The 20101-nt window shown below is 43.6% G+C and overlaps 1 protein-coding gene across 1 annotated transcript in view; it reads left to right on the top strand.

The window, feature by feature from the left end:
- Window positions 1–18805, top strand: part of FGD4 (FYVE, RhoGEF and PH domain containing 4) — a 41072-nt gene extending 22267 nt beyond the window's left edge. The window contains exons 2-17 of the mRNA XM_053462114.1: window positions 5176–5331; window positions 8844–9003; window positions 10636–11137; window positions 12668–12754; window positions 13515–13660; window positions 13755–13911; window positions 14311–14449; window positions 14637–14695; window positions 15009–15155; window positions 15759–15931; window positions 16022–16052; window positions 16471–16566; window positions 16711–16836; window positions 17335–17478; window positions 17676–17816; window positions 18007–18805. Coding sequence (XP_053318089.1) covers window positions 5176–5331; window positions 8844–9003; window positions 10636–11137; window positions 12668–12754; window positions 13515–13660; window positions 13755–13911; window positions 14311–14449; window positions 14637–14695; window positions 15009–15155; window positions 15759–15931; window positions 16022–16052; window positions 16471–16566; window positions 16711–16836; window positions 17335–17478; window positions 17676–17816; window positions 18007–18249 — 2507 coding nt within the window. The 3' untranslated portion in view covers window positions 18250–18805. The remainder of the gene's footprint in view (window positions 1–5175; window positions 5332–8843; window positions 9004–10635; window positions 11138–12667; window positions 12755–13514; window positions 13661–13754; window positions 13912–14310; window positions 14450–14636; window positions 14696–15008; window positions 15156–15758; window positions 15932–16021; window positions 16053–16470; window positions 16567–16710; window positions 16837–17334; window positions 17479–17675; window positions 17817–18006) is intronic.
- The last annotated feature ends 1296 nt before the right edge of the window (window positions 18806–20101 follow it).

Raw genomic sequence — 20101 nt, 5'->3', positions numbered from 1 at the left:
AAGAGGTCTTTATTAAAAAGTCTTTCTGGACCAGGAGAAAACTTTTTTTTATTGTTTTTTTTTTCCGTTTTTCACATTTTATTTTTTTAGTTTTAGTTTTCTTTTCCAAAAGCTATGGGACAGAAAAAATAAGTAAAGCCGCAATATTCCTTACTTTGGATAAGATTAAATAGTAATAAAAACCTAGACCCTGCCGGCAGATCGGCCCCATTCGGCCCCCGTCTAGTCACCCGTTTCTCCTGCTGTAAAGACTCAAACCTTAATCAGTCGTTGGTCTCGTCTTAGATTCAGGAGCCGTATGTCTGTCCCATGCATGTTTTATACCCTCACTGTATTACCCTCTACCACTTCTGCTGGGAGGCCGTTCCACTTATCAACCACCCTCTCAGTAAAGTAAAACTTACTTTCATTTAATCTAACCCCCATACTACAAACCCACTCAGATGTTTGGAAGCCCTCCAATATGTGATATCCAAATGATCAATAATAGTCTAAAGAATAGACCCCAAAAACAGAGAGCTCGACAACCAGTCCTGTTAATCATGTGTGTTATAAAGGGGTACTTAGGGCTTCCACCAACTGGGGAGTGATGGGAGTTTGAATCCGGTGATTCCATTTGAAATGAAGCACAAACTCCATGCATTAAGCACAGAGAAGGCATCAGCTGTTCAGTAAAGGCCCCCTGAAGATCCCCGGGGAGGAATAATTACAGGAGGTGGGGCGGCCGACCCCTTCTGCCCCGGTTTGGGGGGGGGGGCAAAACTCAACTGAACTGAAGTTAACCTAGAAAGACAGGGGCAGCATCTTATAGCCTTCCAGCCGCAGGTCCACAGTAACTCGCACTGCCCACAGCCTGTGGATAATGGGAATTATAGTCCAGGGCAGAAGTAGGCGATAGGGTGCAGAGGTTAAACGCGTCTGCAACAAAAAAAATAAACGTGTGGCTATAAAAAAAAATTGCAAAAAGCCAAGTTTTGGTGAAAATAGTGTTATGGCGCGTGCAGATTGCATGTGGATAGGGGATCATGTTACACGTGTGTTACATGTATGGGGTATATAATTGTTTTGTTGGGGTTTGTAGTCCAGAATTGTCATTATTTCATGGAATTTGGGGGTATTTGTTGCCCCCCCATCCCCCAGGGACAGCTGTATCAGTGGGACTGCAGCCACCACAACAGGTGCAGACCCGGCGGGCGTCACATGACCGGGCCGGGAACGGGCGGTCACAGGATAAAAATACTGAGCGGCTTAATAAAGTTCAAATCAGCGGCAACGACAGGACGGCAACGAAGTTAGAGGGGTTCAAAGCCGCTGGTCTCGTCTTAGATTCAGGAGCCGTATGTCTATCCCATGCATGTTTAATACCCTCACTGTATTACCCTCTACCACCTCTGCTGGGAGGCTGTTCCACTTATCTACCACTCTCCAAGGATAGTCCCACATTCCGACAACTTAAAATAAACTGCCCTTATGGGGGGGGGTTATTTTCCATACTAGAATTAAATAAAGATTTATCTTAAATAAAGCAGCTGTAAGCTCTGAGGGATGTTTTCTCTTCTGTTCCAATTATCTAATTAATAAAGGGGCCGGCCGTGTCGTTAATTCCCGCTGTAATTTGCATACATGTTTTGGTTTTTTTCTCCATTCTATTCGTTTTAATCCTCCAGCCGCATAAAACAGAAAAGGTTATTCTGGTGGTCTTGTCACCATAGCAACCATTCGAATGTTCTGATGCACTATTCCAGAAGCAGCCACCGTTAACCTAAATTAGTCGTGTCTCTGGGGGGTAACTGCTCTGCAAACATAATAATTATATCAAAAACATCCTAAAAAACTGTCCTGCTTACTGAAAGGGGAAGTCCTGCGGGGAAAAAATCACAACCCCCAGAGCTGTGTACCGAGCCGCCATCGCTGTCAGTCATGTGATATTTTGGGTGAATTTCCCGGCTCAGACACCACACTGAGCTGATGCTTTATGGCGATGCTAATGAAGTCCGTCCCTCCATAGACTTTCATTAGTCAGAAAGTCCGGCTGGGTGATTAAAACTGAGCCATTCTATTGTTCCCCACAGGCAGTATGATAAGGAGTCGTGGTGTTTAGTAGATCGGGGATCAGATAACAGAGCGAGAATCATACAAACGGCTGATATGCAGCTGCCTGAAAACTTTATATTATGGGACAAAAACTACAACTGGGGTAAAAAAAGAAAACGGGAATATGAAAAATAAAAGAATGGGAGTTATTAAAGGTGATTTAAAAACACATTATATGGCATAATACTTCCCTAATTGTCACAAAGCACTGGACGTTTTGGCAGTTTGATGAAGAGCGGGTTGGAAACGTATACGTTTAACATTTGTCTCTTACGGATTTTCCATCCTCGGGCCTCCTTTTGCGGCCTCCGTAACGTTTAAACGATTCATTAGCGCAGACGCAAGGCACGGGGGTCTGCGCATTGTCACTATCTAAAAATCTGAAAAATGTACGGCCCCAGGAATCGCGAGCAGAGATCTCCAAATTTGGCCTCCGAGATAAACCCAGATCATTCGATCAAAGAATTGAAATAAGAATCCCCCATATGCAATTGCCCCTTTGCCTCCCCCCCATATTCCTTGACGTGATATATTTACCTCCCAACAGGTCCAGCTCTGACACGGTGGATGCTGCTGTTGGGGGGGGGGGCTGCCTATTGAGACCCCCTTGTACATGCGCAGAAAGTGCTTCAAGCAGCAAATCGGTGGCCAGAATTCTCAGCTGCAGCTTCCACCTTAGACGACTACAGTTTATTTCAACCTTACACATTCATTTTCTGTAAGATTGGCACAATAGGTGAAAATACCCGAGCTTTCTTTTTAATATCAGAAACGGACAAATATTTTGGGTCAAAATGGGTCCAGATGTTGCAAAACAAAAAAAATCTGCGTGTATTTTGTGGCATCCAATGTCATAATATTTGCAAACACAGTGGCAACGTTTTGTGTAATATGTTATAGTTATATGTGTTGTAACAGTTGTGGAGAGTTTTGTAATTAAAGCTGCTGTTCCGCCGACTCGGCAGAATCTTGATCTCTTTGTAATTAAACGCAGCCCTAGATCCGTCCTCCCGGGTATGCGGAAAACCCAAACCCTTTTAATACCGACTTTGTTAGGGAATGCTTAATTGTCATGTGATAGGAAAGGAGGCACTGATAGGTCGTTGCCATAGAAAATGAAAATGAAAAAGCTCCTGTGTACTTCTATAATATTTGTATATTAAGTGAATATATATATTTGTTTATTTTTTACCCCGCTGCCGATTACTGAACTTTAATATGCTTTTTACCATTTCCAGTAAATGTCATTTACATTGCTTGGGCGTAATTCTTGAGTGGGATAAATTTATGAGGTTTTGTGACCAAACCAAGCGTGCAGCCTGATTGACAGATTCTAAACCGCGGGCTTTCGCTTTGTTTTTGGGGCCGTAGCCATACGAGTATCTGCCGAGGGCCACACTGATCAGTTATTCAACCAACTCGTAACAAGACCAGTGCCTCCGGTTTATTGCGGCCCTTCAATGATTCTTAGGGCTGGAATGGACACTTTGATTCTGGCCTCAATGTGGTTTCTTATGGCTTAAGCAGATCCACAGGGGTGGCAGCCCCTCTGCCAATTGCCCTATTGGGCCATCAGGTAGCCTAAAACGCCACTCGCCTATGAGACAGTTAAAATGGAAATCGTTGCTGGCCCCTAATTGGCCCACTAACACTATGGCGGACTGTGCTTCTACATGGCACTGCAGGTATTTAAAAGGCAGAGCGTCGTGGTATGACATCATATCCCAACGGCCAGTAGGGATATGATGTGAGGTGTTTGGGGCCCCCAGTCTGCAGCGGCCTCCAGTCTCCACCAAGCTGTTAATTACGGACAATGTACGAGATAAATAAAGTGTCTGAGCCACTGAGGCCTGACTGCAGGGTGCATCGCACACAGCAGAATTAGCCGTGCATGCGCAGGGTTTTAATGAAGCAGAAGGAATCCATTACTATCCGCCTTCTTCGGGACCCCCCGGGGGCTCCACACAATGGCAGACAATCCTAAGGACTACTTTTTATAAGACACATGCTTTCCATAAGTCCTCCGGGATGCTTTGGTAATAATTGTGACCGTTACTTGCAGCAGGAACCCCCGTGGGGTGTATTTGTTGAATATTTTTTTTGTTAACCCCTTCCTTACCTCTTCCATGTATGCCCCAGCTTTTTAAGGGGAAAAGTAAGTTGGATTCCATTTCTCCTTTCTGCAAACGGAATGGGGTGGAATATTTATCCCGGTCCTGTTATGTATAAAATAGTCGGGATCGGTAACAAAGCCATATTTCATAAATGATTTAGCTGGGGAAATGCCCTGTTAAGCCCTTCAGTGATCGTAACTCGCCTATAACTCGCCTATACCCCATATAAATTGGGGTGCGCAGGCACGGTGTTTGCAGTAGCCTCAAGCAGAAGGGATTTAAATCTAATGGGTGGCAATAAACGGGGAGCGTTTAACACACTAACCTAGATTCTAACGGCACACGAAGGGCGCTTGGCTCGTGAACTACAAAGATTTAACTCTTAGCTGATACAGAAACACACTGAGGATTTGTGGATTGCGCTGAGATCAGACGCTTCATCTACCCAAGTGCACTGCACATTATCAAGGGATGGCCCCAGAGATTCTCCTGCAGGAAGGGCTGAGCCGGCCCTGTATAATGTATAGGTAAATCAGTGAGCCGGCCCCTGTATAATGTATAGGTACATCAGTGAGATGTCCTGTATAATGTATAGGTAAATCAGTGAGATGTCCTGTATAATGTATAGATAAAGCAGTGAGCCGCCTCTGTATAATGTATAGGTAAAGCAGTGAGATGTCTTGTATAATGTATAGTTAAATTGGCAAGCCGGTCCTGTATAACGTATAGTTAATCTATGAGATTCTCTGTATAATGTACGGTTTATCAGCTGATCCACAACTTTATGTTTAGTGAATGTTCCCCAGTGCCGGCTCTCATAGGGGAATGTGGGGGGGGGGGAATGTCAGAGAAAAGAAGCCGTGATAGAGTGGAGAATTTAATTCAAAATGTGTGCACATATACCCATTAAGTGTATACATGTTTAATTACCCCGTTGCTGATGTTGAAATTATTTGCCCTCTTGCAGGTGGCAGTGCCGTCTGCCCCCGGATTCTACCCATCTGGAGACCCATCTCGACCAGCACCGACCAGTTGGTGGAGCAGAGCAGACAAAATGATACGGCTACGGGGTCAAGAGTGAAGAACGGCGCCAGGACTGCGAACGGGAGCCCGAAACCGGCAGGTAGGGACTGGCATTATCCCCCGCTCCAGAGGTGGGACCTCTTTCCACATAATAGATCTGTATCAAACCCCTCTAAACTCTCCCAAATGTTATCATAATAATGATTATATGTGTATCTTTTTGTATCCTTTTTAACAACAATGGATACAAAGTTGCACTGTAGTGCTGCCTGATCACACACACCGGCGCCATCTAGTGGAGAGCAGGGGTATCTCATACAAAGTCTGGCACCTATAATGATGTCATATACCGATCATACCTGGTGTTTACACATTAAGAAAATATGTATTCAAAGCCCACCTTATGTGTATCCCATGGGAGCGGCCATCTTAAATTCCTGCTCTCAGCATCTGCATGATTATTCCTCCCCATTTAGTTAAAGGTTCTCTCTCCCCTATTGTTAAGCTGCTGATTGTTGCTGATGACCATGCCTTTTCCAACAAATTCGCTTTAGCCCTTAGCATGTCCTTCTCCTCCATAATGACCCCTCCTTAAAAGTGCCCTAATACAGGTAAATCTATAGCACTATTGCTTTTTACTGCCCTCCACAAAACTTTATTATAAAATATTCTGTTTAAATCTTATCTTGCTTATTAAAAAAAACCTGATTTAGTTAAAAAAATAAGAATGTATTTCCTGCAGTCGGCCTCCGCAGTTTTTATTGTTTTTGGATCAGGCTCTCACCATGAAACGACCCAAAGAAATCCAAAATTACCCCTTCAGACTTCAGAACACTATGACCACATGGTGCTTATAGTCGGAAAATCTGCCCCCCTGGGACCTTGTGGGTTCCCCTTCCTCATAAACAGTAAAATCTCAATCCTATTGCAAAAAATGCTATTAAATCACGTTTGCTGGGTATGAGGGCATCGCAGGGTTCTACAGCCCTAAAAGCCCCGATAATGTGTATAGAAACAGCAGGGAACGGCTTTATAAATTAAACGGGGTAAATAAACCCCATTATTCTTCTTCTAAATGCCCCACTCAGTTATACAAATACCCCGCAATAGTGGGACCTTGTTGACCTACAATAGCTCTGTCTCTTTAGGATGATCCAAAGCGGATATCACGCAAGAAAACAGCTGGTGACCTGTGACATCGTGTTGTATAATTTATTAATGGCACCGTCCCATCCCAAATTCACTCTTCATCCTACTTTGGTCCCCCGAGAGTTATAGGGAGACCAAGCCCAACAATAAAATTAGACACGGGATACAATCTGCATGCTTTCTCTGGAAATCTGCCATGGTGGGCCAGTTGGTTCTGATGTCCCTTAACTGGATGAAGAATAATGGGGTTTATTTAACCGTTTAGTTTATAAAGCCGTTCCCTGCTGTTTCTATACACATTATCGGGGCTTTTAAGGCTGTAGAACCCTGCGATCCCCTCATACCCAGCAAACATTCTGACCTCCTAGAAAAGAGGGGCATCGGGGGAGGACAGGGGGCATCAGGGGGAGGAGAAGAGGGGGCATCAGGGGGAGGGACTTTAAGCCTATGCTGAACATACAACAAAGGTGAAAAAAAGGCAGACTTCAATGATACTGTTGGAGACGAAGATTTGGTTCACAACAAAGGACTGGCCGTTGTAAATAGAGACACTTGGGATGTATGTATGGTATTTAGCTGGCCTTTTAAATGGTAAAGTACAAAGCATGATGTTACAGAAAGCTCCGTTTGGGAGGATTTCATGTGCTTTGTTGTATTTGACGTCATGAAAGGGTCCCAAAGCGCTTGCTCGGTTAAATCCTTTTTATTGCCGCTCTGGTAAGGAAAGGGTGGGAGCGTTGAGGATGAGGGTGGGATAGGTTTCAGGATCCAGAATTTGCAAATGAATTGCATTATAAATCTGTCGCTGTCTTCATCCTTTACAGTAATACAAAGGAAAATGTGTGATATCAGCAGAGTCTGGCGTGTCCAGGGCGGGTTCTGACTGCCCCGATTATTAAAGCTTCTTTAATGTACTTTTTCTGGCATTATGCCCCTAAATCTCAAGCATTTTTATTAGTCTGTACAGTTTTCTGTAAAAAATTATTTTCTTTTAGTAGAATTAGATGTAATGTAAGGACATGTTACTTTACTGAGTGTGCTAGATAAGTGGAACAGCCTCCCGGCAGAAGTGGTAGAGGGTAATACAGTGAGGGTATTAAACATGCATGGGATAGACATACGGCTCCTGAATCTAAGACGAGACCAACGACTGATTAAGGTTTGAGTCTTTACAGCAGGAGAAACGGGCGACTAGACGGGTGCCGGCAGGTTCTAGGTTTGTGAGTTTGAGAAGCGTGTAGCCTGAGGATAGTCTCGTCCTCAAGGAGATGCAGTGTTTTTGCTTATTTTGCGTCTTGTTCTTTTTTCCCCACTCAGCCTACTTTAACTCTTTACATGCTATCAGTACGGGTAACGGTCGGTGCGATCAAGAAGCCAGACAGGCTATTTTTGGTGGCTCCTAAGCCGTGGAGATCTTCTATTTGTGCTGATTTAACAACTTAGAAGGAAGAGTAAAAAAAAAAATGTTTCTGCTGACACAGCCGTGAAAATGTTGCAGTTCTGAAACATCCCGTCGGATAAATCTGTCTTTATTATATGTATTTTGGGAAATCGCACGTGTCGTGATGTTAACTGCGTCTCACGTGGCATAAACGTCTCCCCGGTTCTAGTAAATTTACTGAACACTTTGCCCCATCGCCTGCCCCAATACAGGGGTAGATCACGGAGCAAGCGATGCAATATCATCTGAGATGTGGCCAGCAAACCACTCCTGTTGCCCTCACGGTTTAGGACGTCCCCGGCCGGGAAATGTGTAGATGATGCGATTATTTGCCACGATTCCCAAACCTTTCCAATGTATCTGAGAAGCTTTACTAAACCACAAAGCGCTGAGTGGGGAAGGATCGGGAAACGCATTAAAGATTTATGGGTCTGATGTGTTCAGGATTTTCCAGCTTCCGTAAAGTATTTAGGGTCACTTAACTGCGCTTAATATATCCTTACGTGAGGGCATCGCAGGGTTCTACAGCCCTAAAAGCCCTGACAATGTGTATAGAAACAGCAGGAAATGCCCCACTCGGTTACACAAATACCCCGGCCACACCCCTAACCACACCCACTTGAGATAAAGTGCCCCTCTGTACACCTGCCCCAATATATTGTATTCATAGTAAGCCAACGCGCCTAAAGCATCGCAAAGTCTCACTCGTTGTCCACCAAAAGGCATGAGATCCAAATTATCGATAATCTGCAGAATGAATTCCGTATGAACTCTGATCCCCATTAGCCGTACTGGGAAGCAGCTGGTTGCGCATCTCAGGAATTACATCCGTTCCCGACTTAGTATTTTAATGAATAAAAGAAACGGACTTTGCAAGAGTTACTTCTGTAACAAAACATTTCATTTCCACATTTCTTTTGTTTTTGTAGAATTTTGCCAGAATTGCTATTTTACCATTTCTGTCCTAAACTGTTTGGTCCTTATTGACTCATAAAGTAAAAATGTCTTTCTTTTGGTAACAGTGCCGCCCAAACCTGCAGAGTTGCCGCCCTCTCCCTATACAAACCCAAATCGAGCCTTTCGGACGGCCCCTCGCGGAATGCAAAGGATGGACGGAAGTACCCCCACCTCGGCAGAGAAATCGAGCAAGATCTCCGATCTCATCAGCCGATTTGAGAACAGGTGAGTGCTTTGTGCGGATAAAGATGTCGAGCTGTAGTGGGTCACGATGGACTTTCTTTGGTGAATATGTATGTCCGACGTGTCTCGTTAAGATCTTGCTCCTGGGAAAGAATGCTGAGCTTGGTTGGATCCCCTCCTTTGGAGAGATGGATTGGCTGAATCTAGGGAATAGAATGTAGCGACCAATCTTGTTATCGCTGAAATAGGATTGGCCGAGACCACACATTCTAACGATTCGGAATAGAATGTTCTCTCTGGAATAGAATGTTGGTGTTGGCCATGCCCTCTCTGGAATAGAATGTTGGTGTTGGTCTTGCCCTCTCTGGAATAGAATGTTGGTGTTGGTCTTGCCCTCTCTGGAATAGAATGTTGGTGTTGGTCTTGCCCTCTCTGGAATAGAATGTTGCTGTTGGTCTTGCCCTCTCTGGAATAGAGTGTTGGTGTTGGTCTTGCCCTCTCTGGAATAGAATGTTGGTGTTGGTCTTGCCCTCTCTGGAATAGAATGTTGCTGTTGGTCTTGCCCTCTCTGGAATAGAATGTTGCTGTTGGTCTTGCCCTCTCTGGAATAGAGTGTTGGTGTTGGTCTTGCCCTCTCTGGAATAGAATGTTGGTGTTGGTCTTGCCCTCTCTGGAATAGAATGTTGGTGTTGGACTTGCCCTCTCTGGAATAGAATGTTGGTGTTGGTCTTGCCCTCTCTGGAATAGAATGTTGGTGTTGGTCTTGCCCTCTCTGGAATAGAATGTTGGTGTTGGTCTTGCCCTCTCTGGAATAGAATGTTGGTGTTGGTCTTGCCCTCTCTGGAATAGAATGTTGGTGTTGGTCTTGCCCTCTCTGGAATAGAATGTTTGTGTGGCTCCTGCTCTCCCTGGAACTTATTGTTGGGTCAGCTTTCTTTCTTTATGGAAAAGATTGTTGGGGATGTTCTGTTATTTCTGGAATAGAATGTTAGGGCTGATTTATAGAATTTTCGGTGCTGATCCTGTTCTCTCTGGAATAGAATGTTGTGTGTGATTTTGTTCTTTCTGGCATAGAATGTCTGAGCTGTTCTCTCTGACATATAAATTAGTGATGATGCTGTTCTCTGGAATATATCTGTATATCTATGCTTCAGAATTAATAAATATATTGAAATATGCGCTATTTTGTGATGAATTTGTAATTATTTAGTGATTACTCGCAGGAGACTCATGGTTTTTAGAATAGCACTTGGTCTAGCACTGTGTACACTGTTATCTTTATTATTTTAGGCTTTACTAATTATATGCAAGGAATGAGTTTGTGGAAGTTATTTATTTAAGATAAAATCCAATACATGTTGTCTGAAATCATCAGAGGGACTGGCAGGTTACTCAGCGTTGGGGTTGCCATGGGTTTCATGGAGACCCTCTACAGGGGTTTTGCAGGGAACTTGAAGGGTTTTGTCTTTAATATAATATTTATGTGACGTGTGGCTTTACTGTCCCTTAAATGTATTTAGAGGATGTGTATGAGGAAGCTGAGACTAGAAGCAGAAACTGGCTTCACCACAAATGTTTTCGATTCCAAGCTGCATGCCGCTGGAAGGCTGTGAGCTGAATGTGAGCTGATGGGTCTTCTAATTATAACTTCTTCTCGGGTTTTTTCCTCCCTAGTCCTAGCGAGACCAAGAAGGACTTTTCAGATGTAAACAATGGATCGAATCACAGAACTGTAGCTAAAGTCACCCTACAATCCAGATCTTTTATGGAGCATCCCCTTCTCCAGAAGCAAACCATGAGCCTAGAACTCACTCTGGATCAGCCGAAGCCTACTTCCAATGGGATGGTAACGGCCAGCGAAACGGACTGTGGGGAACATTCTACTCCTCGAACGCAGCCTTCTTCTCCTGGCATACCACCAACGCACCAACTTCTGCTGGATCCTCCTCCTCCTCTTACTCCTGGGAAAATCTCTTCTCCCGTGACGTTAGATGGACCTTCGCCAGAAACTCTTACGAATGGGAAACATCCCGATACTCCCAGTGACCCATCCACGAATCCCGCGTACACAGGGCAGGTTAATATTGGATATCAGGAAACTGAAGACCCCGTCGACGGTGAAGTAGGAGATGACGACAGCCTCAGCGATGCACTCAGGCAGTCGGGGGAATTCAAGGTATATTTTCGGAAATATTTTTGCTACTGTATAAAACTGGCCTCCGGACAATCGTATCTCCGCTATTTCAAAGGTTTTAAAGAATTTAGTATCCTAAGCAAGTAAAATGAGATATCTTCTAAGGTTTATTCTTTCCTTTTAATCCTGTAAAAAAACCCTGATTCTATGGCAACAACCTATCAGTGCCTGTTTTTGTGTCACATGACAAATGTCCCCAGGAAAATTATTTTGGCATTAAACCGTACAAAGGAGGGTGTTTATAATTCTGCATTTAGTTGTAAAATCAGAGTAGGTGGATCAGCACCTTTAACCAAGGGTTGTGAAACGAGGGCTTTTGGTTGTTTGTGGAGAACGAGTTCTAAAAGTCCTTCCTCCTGCTTCACTTTCAACTTCTGCCTCTTCCCATTTTATCCTCCCTGCCCCTTTTAACCCTGTCTGTTCCATCTCACGCTGGATGCCTTTCCCTTCTACCTCTCTCTTAAGTTCCCTCCACCATTCCATTTTGCCCTTTTTACATTGCTGTGGAATCTGAGGGCGCTATATAAAACAAAAATTATGGTGGGTTGGGGACCAGACCAGCACTAAAAAGCAAAGCAAGCACATTTTTTGACTTGCTAGTGCGTGTAAAAGCCTAAAAACATCTTTGCACAAGTGTTGAAATGCGAAAAAAAAAACCTTAACAGCAAGCCCCAAAAATAACAAAAATAATATAATTGAAAAGCGGGGTATTACCATATAATGAGAAAAAAAAAACAGCCCCCTCTGCTGGCCACATATAGAAATGCAACAGGTTATTCTAGGCATAGAGGAAAGTACACATTAAAAGTGTTAAACTGGTAAAAGCTCTGATTTACTGATAACTTACGAAATATTGTGTATTAAACTGTCCGCCCGCGTGTGTTATGTGTCATATGAGATCTATTAAAAGAAAAACTTGTGTTTATTCCCATCACGCTGCGTTTGCACAATCCTGTCACTTTACAGTCTGCCGTTCACTGGGCGGAGCCTAACGTCCACACACCTTATCCAGTGTCCTGTCGCCGCCCACTTTTCATTATGGGGTCTCTGCTCCCACCGAGCAACCACTGAACCCCTGGTTACCAGTTCCCAGAAAATCTGGAGACTCCATTATTCACTCTCGGCTTTCCAGAGCCACAAAGTGAGGTGGAAGTGCTGTGCTGTCATGGGGGGGAGGGGTTTAATGTCCTAAATAGCCCAATATGGCAGCACACACATGTTTACAAATGATTTTAGTAAGTAGGCTGAATACATAAAAAAAATGATGCAGCCAAATTAGACAGAAAAATATATTTAATAAAATTTCCTTTTTTATGTTAATGTCCATACAAAAATCATTTTTTACCCTTTTTTTTTTGGTTTTGCTTTCTTGGGTTCCAGGCTTGTGGAATGTGAACACGTCCTTTCATCCGTTTATTGAATGCCTGCCATTAGATGGTTACAGAACTAGATTAATGTGACCGAGTCTTTCGTCTATCCCTCCATACATCAATTAATTCTATTTTTTTATAGGAAACAAACGAACAGAGGCTGCATAATATCGCCAACGAGCTCTTACAGACGGAGAGGGCTTACGTCAGCCGCCTCGATCTTCTGAAGGTACGCGGTTTTATTCCAATACTTGGATTCATCATTTGATCTCGGCCAGCGGCACACATGTATTTTTGGCAATTTTTTTGACAATTATGAGTGTGTGGGGGGAGACTTCAAACTTTATTTAAAAAGTACAAAAAGCAGAAGAGCTGCCTGACCGGACCTGACTAACGTGGCAGCCGTTGAGTATCTAGGAAAGGGTGAGAAGGCACTTTCTGGGTTGAGGTCAAGATAGGGGAGATATGTAAAATCTAAGGCTTCTTGGGGTGATCTTTGGACTTGTACCGTAATTCTGTCCACCTTTCTCCTTTTATTTGTTTTTTTTATTTAAAATATAGAAAAAACCATTGCCGCGGTTTGTTTCTTTACGCTGAAGTCCCACCGTTTACTCAATATTATTAGGCATGCTTTGTGAACCATTTGCTGGAATTTTATGATTAAAAAAAAGCTATTTTGGGGAAATAGTCATCTTTATTGGCATGTTTTCTGTATTAGTTCGTGAAGCTGTCATCTCTTATCCAGAAGCTAAGATGGAGGGCATGATGTCGTGTGTGCGGTCCAACTGGACTGTGATGTCACCAGGTGTAGCTTGGATGAAGTAAATTTAGAGAATTCCTGGGTGTTAATACCACAGGGGGACCACATGGCTTAGTGACTTAACAGGATTTTAGTAACGCTAAGAGCCGCACCACCCAGAGGGAAAGGGTGGTGGTACCCAGACCCATGGTAATTTCTTTAGCAGACCTAATTGTGTTTTTTTTTCCAGACATTCAATGAAGCGTTGGAAAAAGAAGCCAAAAAGGGCTCTTTTCCCCAAGAGGTGCCGAAAACAATATTCTCAAACATTTTATCGATACGTAGTTTCCATGAGAAGTTTCTGCTGCCGGATTTAGAAAGTCGGATGATGGAATGGTGAGAACGGGCCAGGAGACGGGACTAGGCGATCGGGACGCCGTATGATTTATTACTAGAACTTAATTACTGAAATGATTGTTATTTTCAACAGGTCTGTCAATCCAAGGATTGGAGACATTTTGCAGAAGCTGTCCCCTTTTTTAAAGATGTACGCGGAATACGTTAAGAACTTTGACACCGCCATGGAAACGGTGAAAACGTGGCGAGAGAGGTCGGCGCAGTTTAAACATGTGATTGATGAAATTCAGGTAAATCGGAATAATTTGGCACAAAAAACATCCATTTGGGAATAAATTATGGAATAAGAGCTTTCTGCATCATGTTTAATGATACAATATCGTGCATGCGCACTATAGATTACGCAGGGCAGGCTCGCTGATTGGACTATGGATTACACGGGGCTGGCTCGCTGATGGGACTATAGATTACACAGGGCCGGCTCGCTGATTGGACTATACATCATACAGGGCATCTTGCTGATTTGGCTATATACCATACTGCAGGAGAAGCATAAGTGGAGTTGAAATGTCCCATTATCCAGCGGTTTTATCTGACTTGACGTACGTTTAAGTCGCGGTGCCGTGCATTCAGGATAGATTTCAGCTCGAAACGTCTCCTCTAAACCTGACTTCGCCCGTCTTTTGCAGAGAGAGGGGAAATGCGGGAATTTGACTCTGCAGCACCACATGCTGGAGCCCGTCCAACGCATTCCGCGATACGAAATGTTGCTGAAGGATTACCTGCGGAAACTCCCCCAGGACTCCCTCGACTACAAGGACGCGGAAAGTAGGTTTATTCCCCTTTTTTGTTGTTCGTTAAAGATTCCAAGATCCAGCCTGATTGATATTGTAAAGTCTGGCTGTTCCGATCGACCGATCTCCCCACGTGACGGCCGTTTTATTATTTTTAATAATTTATTGTTATTCAGTTTCTTCCCTAAAAGTTCTAACCTTATCTGTTTTTCCATACTTAGAGTCCCTGGAGATTATTTCAACAGCGGCGACGCACTCAAATACGTCGATACGGAAAATGGTGAGAACTCCAGTGACTTGTGTGTGTGTGTGTGTGTATATACCGTATATATTTTATCATTCCAGAGACAGCCGTGTTAAGAGACGACGTTCTCTGTTAAGTGGCTTACGATACAGAAGACTCCTTTTGGAGTGAATTTCCCCTTAATTTAGGAGTAGAGCTCAGCAAGGAGCCATCCTGACGTCTAGAGTTTTAGCTTTTATTGCCGTGTTTCGGGTTGGTTAGGGGGTTGAATGGTTTATTGGTTTGCAATGCGCACAATATGCACTTCTCTCTTGTAACCAAAGTCTGCTGGGCTCTGTGATATTATCAGGAGAACCTGAAGAAGCTGCTGATGGTCTACGAGATGCTTGGAGAAGAGGAGGACATTGTCAATCCGTCCAACGAGCTGCTAAAAGAAGGACAGATCCTTAAACTTGCTGCCCGCAACACGTCGGCTCAGGAGAGGCATCTGTTCTTAGTGAGTTGGGAATTATAACATTTTATTTATAAAAAGTATGTTGTTTCATGAATCGCCGTGGCTTTATGGCGAAATACTGATGGTTTAGAACACCACCGAGCAACCACATTTCCATTCTATAGTCCTGGTCATGGCAGGAGTGGTTTCATAGGCTGCATCGGTAACTATTTTAGCCAATCAGCAGTCAGTAGGACACCTAGTGCAAACAAGTTCTTGTTGGATACCAGGGTCCCGTTTACAGTGCTCAGGCCCTCACCCCATCATTTTAACCCCCCCCCGAGATGCTCCCTAAAAGCAAAACCCACCCCCTCTAACAAGGCATGGGTGCTACAGAGCTCCAAATATATACCGCACACCCTGCACCCTAGAAAAAGGGCACCTGGGAAGCATACAACGTAGCTGTCAATTTACATTAATGGTTTACGATACCTTCTTATTTCAACGCCTATGAAGGTCATATAAAGGTCATATAAAGGTCCGATATATCCAACGATCTGTTGGGCATCCTGGGCACATGGAAACCCCTCCAATCTTAGTATCCCTTTTTTTTGCGAATGTAAATCCAATTGTTTCATAAGCGCCTTTCTTTCCACCCCCCTCCAGTTTAACAACATGTTGCTTTACTGCGTTCCGAAGTTCAGTTTGGTCGGAACCAAGTATTCCGTTCGCACGAAGATCGGTTTGGAAGGCATGACCGTGGCCGAGACTCAAAATGAGGATTATCCGCACACCTTCCAGATATCCGGCAAAGAGCGGACGCTGGAGCTACAAGCCAGGTAAGAGGGTCCCGCGGGGCGGCTGGATCTGGATGCCGTATAAATGGTATTTGTGACCTAATGCCCTATTATTCCTTTTCTTTATTGAAGCTCCGAACAAAACAAAGAAGAATGGATTAAGGTAAAAAAAAATGTTTAGAAAAAATATTTCTTTAGCCGATAAATTCCTATTTTCTAAAAAGCAAAAAGATAGATTTCTCAAGGGTTTTCTGCACATACAGCACGGTGAATCTCTGCAGTTGTTCTAGATGCTGCTGCTTTACATCAAAATCAGTGCAAGTTAAGGTAATGAGCCCCATTCAGTACTTAATTTAACACTTTTGTCAAAAAAAAGCAGCATTTGCGGTTAAATTCTGGACTGATAGAATTCTTGCATTGTAGACTATTTCACGTAATTCTTAATTCGTGACGGGAACACTTAATTGTCATGTGACATACAAAAGCTGACACTGATAGGCTGTTGCTATGGAAACAGTTTCTTAAAAGTTCTTTGTAATTAATCCTTCACGGTAAATAATTTTAGTTTCTTTTGTCCGCAGGCTGTCCAGAGCGCAGTAGCAGAATTTCGGCAGCGAAATGAAACTTTTCTAATTGCCAACTCTAGAAAAAATGAAGAGGCATCCACTGAAGTCAATGTAAGAGGAGACTTAACCCCCCCCCCAAACCAGTTCAGATCCCCGGTCCCTCCCTCGCCTTGATACAATAATCTTAAACTCCTCAGGGGCGGGACACATGCACACGCTTCAGTATACATATATATTTATTTATTTTTACCCCAGAGAGCTGAATTGGGGATTAGAGCCCCGAAATGGATCCGAGACAACGAGGTGACAATGTGCATGAAATGCAAGGAGCAGTTTAACGCGTTGACGCGGAGGCGGCATCATTGTCGGGCGTGTGGACACGTATGTATAAGTCTTTAAAGGGGGAACATTTGAGCTCTGAAGGCAGGACTGTTGCTTCAAAAAAATCTTTTACTTTCCTTAAGACGTCTGATTTAGTAAAAGTAATACGTTGGTAAAGGGATTTACGTTACAAGAGACCAGAATCTAACACTAGAGGGTCAGAGGCTGAGATGGAACGGAAGGAAGTTTCCCTTTACTGAGAGGGAGGTAGATAAGTGGAATAGTCTCCCAGCAGAAGTGGTAGAGGGTAATACAGCGAGGGTATTAAACATGCATGGGATAGACATACGGCTCCTGAATCTAAGACGAGACCAACAATTAATTAAGGTTTGAATCTTTACAGCAGGAGAAACGGGCAGACTAGACGGGGGCCGAATGGGTCTTATCTCTGCAAAAAGGGGTAGTCATTCCAAAATGGACCAGTGATTGGCCAGTGTACGGTGTGGGTGGAGCTAGGCTACTTTCCATCATCTTGAACTAAACTATAATTTATTTCAGGTTGTTTGCTGGAAATGCTCCGATTACAAGGCTCCGCTTGCCTATGACGGAGACAAGATGAATAAAGTTTGTAAAGATTGTTTCTACATATTACGAGGCGGCTCGGACAGCGAAGAAAAAGAGAAAAAGAGAGGAATCCTGGAGGTAGGTTAAAGCTTTCAAACCAGACCCAGAAAAGGCCCTTCTCCGAGTGAAATCCGTTGGAATCTTATTTCAAAACCTTTCTGTCATTGCTGAGTTGTGTGCGGGTTAAATAAAGAAGCTGTTGCTGTTGTATGACTTGTTACATTGTCTCCTGCGACAAACACGTCACACGTTACATGCTGATTTGCCATTTCTAGATTGAATCGGCGGAGGTTTCCGGAAACAGCGTGATCTGCAGTTTTCTCCAATATAATGAGAAATCCAAGCCTTGGCAGAAAGTTTGGTGTGTTATCCCGAAACAAGAAGCTCTGGTTTTATACATGTACGGAGCACCCCAGGTAAACACGTTAACTGCATACATTTCTTTTTCTTAAAGCCGTCGCGTGAAGATGGGGGATCCGAGTTGGTTGGTCCAAAAGTGGAAACTCTTCGCCGTCGCTATATGCAGCCCCTTCCTTCCCTTGGTGAATGGGGTCTGTGCCCACCTTCAAACTTACTGATACTTTATATCTTCTATTTAACTTTAAGGACGTTAAAGCCCAGGCGACCATCCCTCTCTTGGGATACAGCATCGAAGAAATCCGGAGCTCCGATTTACCGCACAGCTTCAAACTGTCGCAGTCCAAGTTTGTTCACAGCTTCTCGGCGGACAGCGAAGAACTCAAACAGAAATGGTTACGGGTCATCAACCTGGCAGTGAAAGGAGAGACTCTGGAGATTCCCGGGGAGACGAACGCCTCCGAGGACAGGCAGGCAGAACTTTCCGAGTAGCGCCACAGAAACCCCCCTATTTATTTAAATGTCGAAATTGGGACTCTTAGCGGACAAAAACGTGGACTTTTTTATTTTGCCCAAGAGCCAAACCTGGCTGGTCTTCTGACCTGAAAGAGGTCATCAGCAGAAGACTCAAGACAGGACTTGAAAGACTTGTTGCAGGACTTGGAGGATGAAAATAAAAGTCCCTTTTTCAGTTTTATTGGTTTCAACTCAGCCGCCAAGATGTACAATCACTCGAAGTTTTTGCACTACATGCTGGGTTTTTAAGAACATTCGGTGAACTCTGGAATCCAGAATATAAATAATATATAATGTATTTTCTCTAATGGAAGAATTAGAATTCTGGGCGTAAAAAAACAAAACAAAAACCTAAATGTGGGTTTTAGGTTTCATAAGAACCTCATAGTTTTAATCGGAATGATTAATCAAACAGTGTTTATTAAGCTGATTATTCTAGGTTAGAAGCTGGTAATTCTAGACCTCGGCGACGTTCACTCATTTAGCAAATCGAATCACCAAACGGTGCGAAATTAAAATAATTTAAGAGGTTTGTCAACGTGTTAATTATTTTTTTGGGGGTAATTATATCATCGGTTTTATCTGTTTTTAACAAGGCGACGGCGCGAAGGGGTAAATTGGAAAAGCACAGCTGGGTGCCAGAGAGATGGTCGGCGAAATGCGATGGCCGCCCTCTGCCACTCAAAGGGTTAAATGCAAGGCCTTTTCCAAGGAGGGGCCAGGGTGAGGCTATACCTAATATTTTATCGCACAAATTATTATGACACAGAGATGGCGCATGCTATGAGCGCAGGATATTGGAAGTTACTGCTCTTAGGGTTCTAGAGCGCTCTAGCACTCGATGAGGTTTTAATTAAGGGTCTAGACTAGCCCTTAGATGAAGCTTTTAGTCTTAAGCAGCCTGCTGGGTCTCAAGGGCCAACTCTGCCCCCCCTCCTCAGGGTTTTTCTCCAACTCGGACCACAGAGAGTCCCAAAGAATAGCCCAGAAAACTTACGGCAGGGGGCACCACCAGGTTCTCCTCGTTCCATCGCTCATTTTAGTTCCGCGTTCGAATTGCGGGGAAAAGAACTTATTTTGAATCTTACAGAGGTAAAATTAGCAACAATACTGAATTCTACATCCTTACAATTACATCCCACCTATACCACTTCACAGGGTGAAGAGCACACATCGGGGGTCCTGCTCTTGCATTGGTTGATTAACTAAAGTTTGTAATGAATTATATCCCATGGGGGATCCGGCCCCTGTGGTGCACAGTAACAAATGACCTCAGAGGACTGAACAAGAGACCTCTGTGGTCTCTAATGCTTATGTATTGGCTCCCCCAAAAAGTATCCACTAAAGACTCCATGTTGTCCTGGGCTAATACATCTATATACAGAGAACTAGAACTCCCAGCACCATATTAACAGGGTTTGTTTACCATTAACCCTCTATGGCCCGACTCTACTTCACTGCAGCATTCCAGCTGTATTGGCTGACTGAGGATGATGGGAGCTAAAATCCAAGATAAGCAGCCCAATATTTTCAAGCAGTTGGCCAAAAATGTTTCCCCCCGAAAAAAGTTTTTTCTTTCATTTTTATAAAAAAATAAATACATTCAAAAATATTTGCAAAGATACAAGCATTTAACCTGTTAGCAGTTTGGTTATAATAAAGTCACCAACCTGCTTCGACGTCTGGGCGCGACGCTCGTTAAACCGCATTCCAAAACAAAATGAGAATGAGCTTCGAGCGAAGAAATAAGTTTTTTGTGTACTAAATTCTTTTTCAGGGCTCGGTGTTTCATTTGTATTTATCCAGATAATTCTTCTAAAAAAAAAAA

The sequence above is a fragment of the Spea bombifrons genome, chromosome 4 (genome assembly GCF_027358695.1).
Source record: "Spea bombifrons isolate aSpeBom1 chromosome 4, aSpeBom1.2.pri, whole genome shotgun sequence".
NCBI lineage: Eukaryota > Metazoa > Chordata > Amphibia > Anura > Pelobatidae > Spea > Spea bombifrons.
The sequence above is the reverse complement of the archived record's forward strand: the minus strand, read 5'-3'. Positions and strand labels throughout refer to the sequence as shown.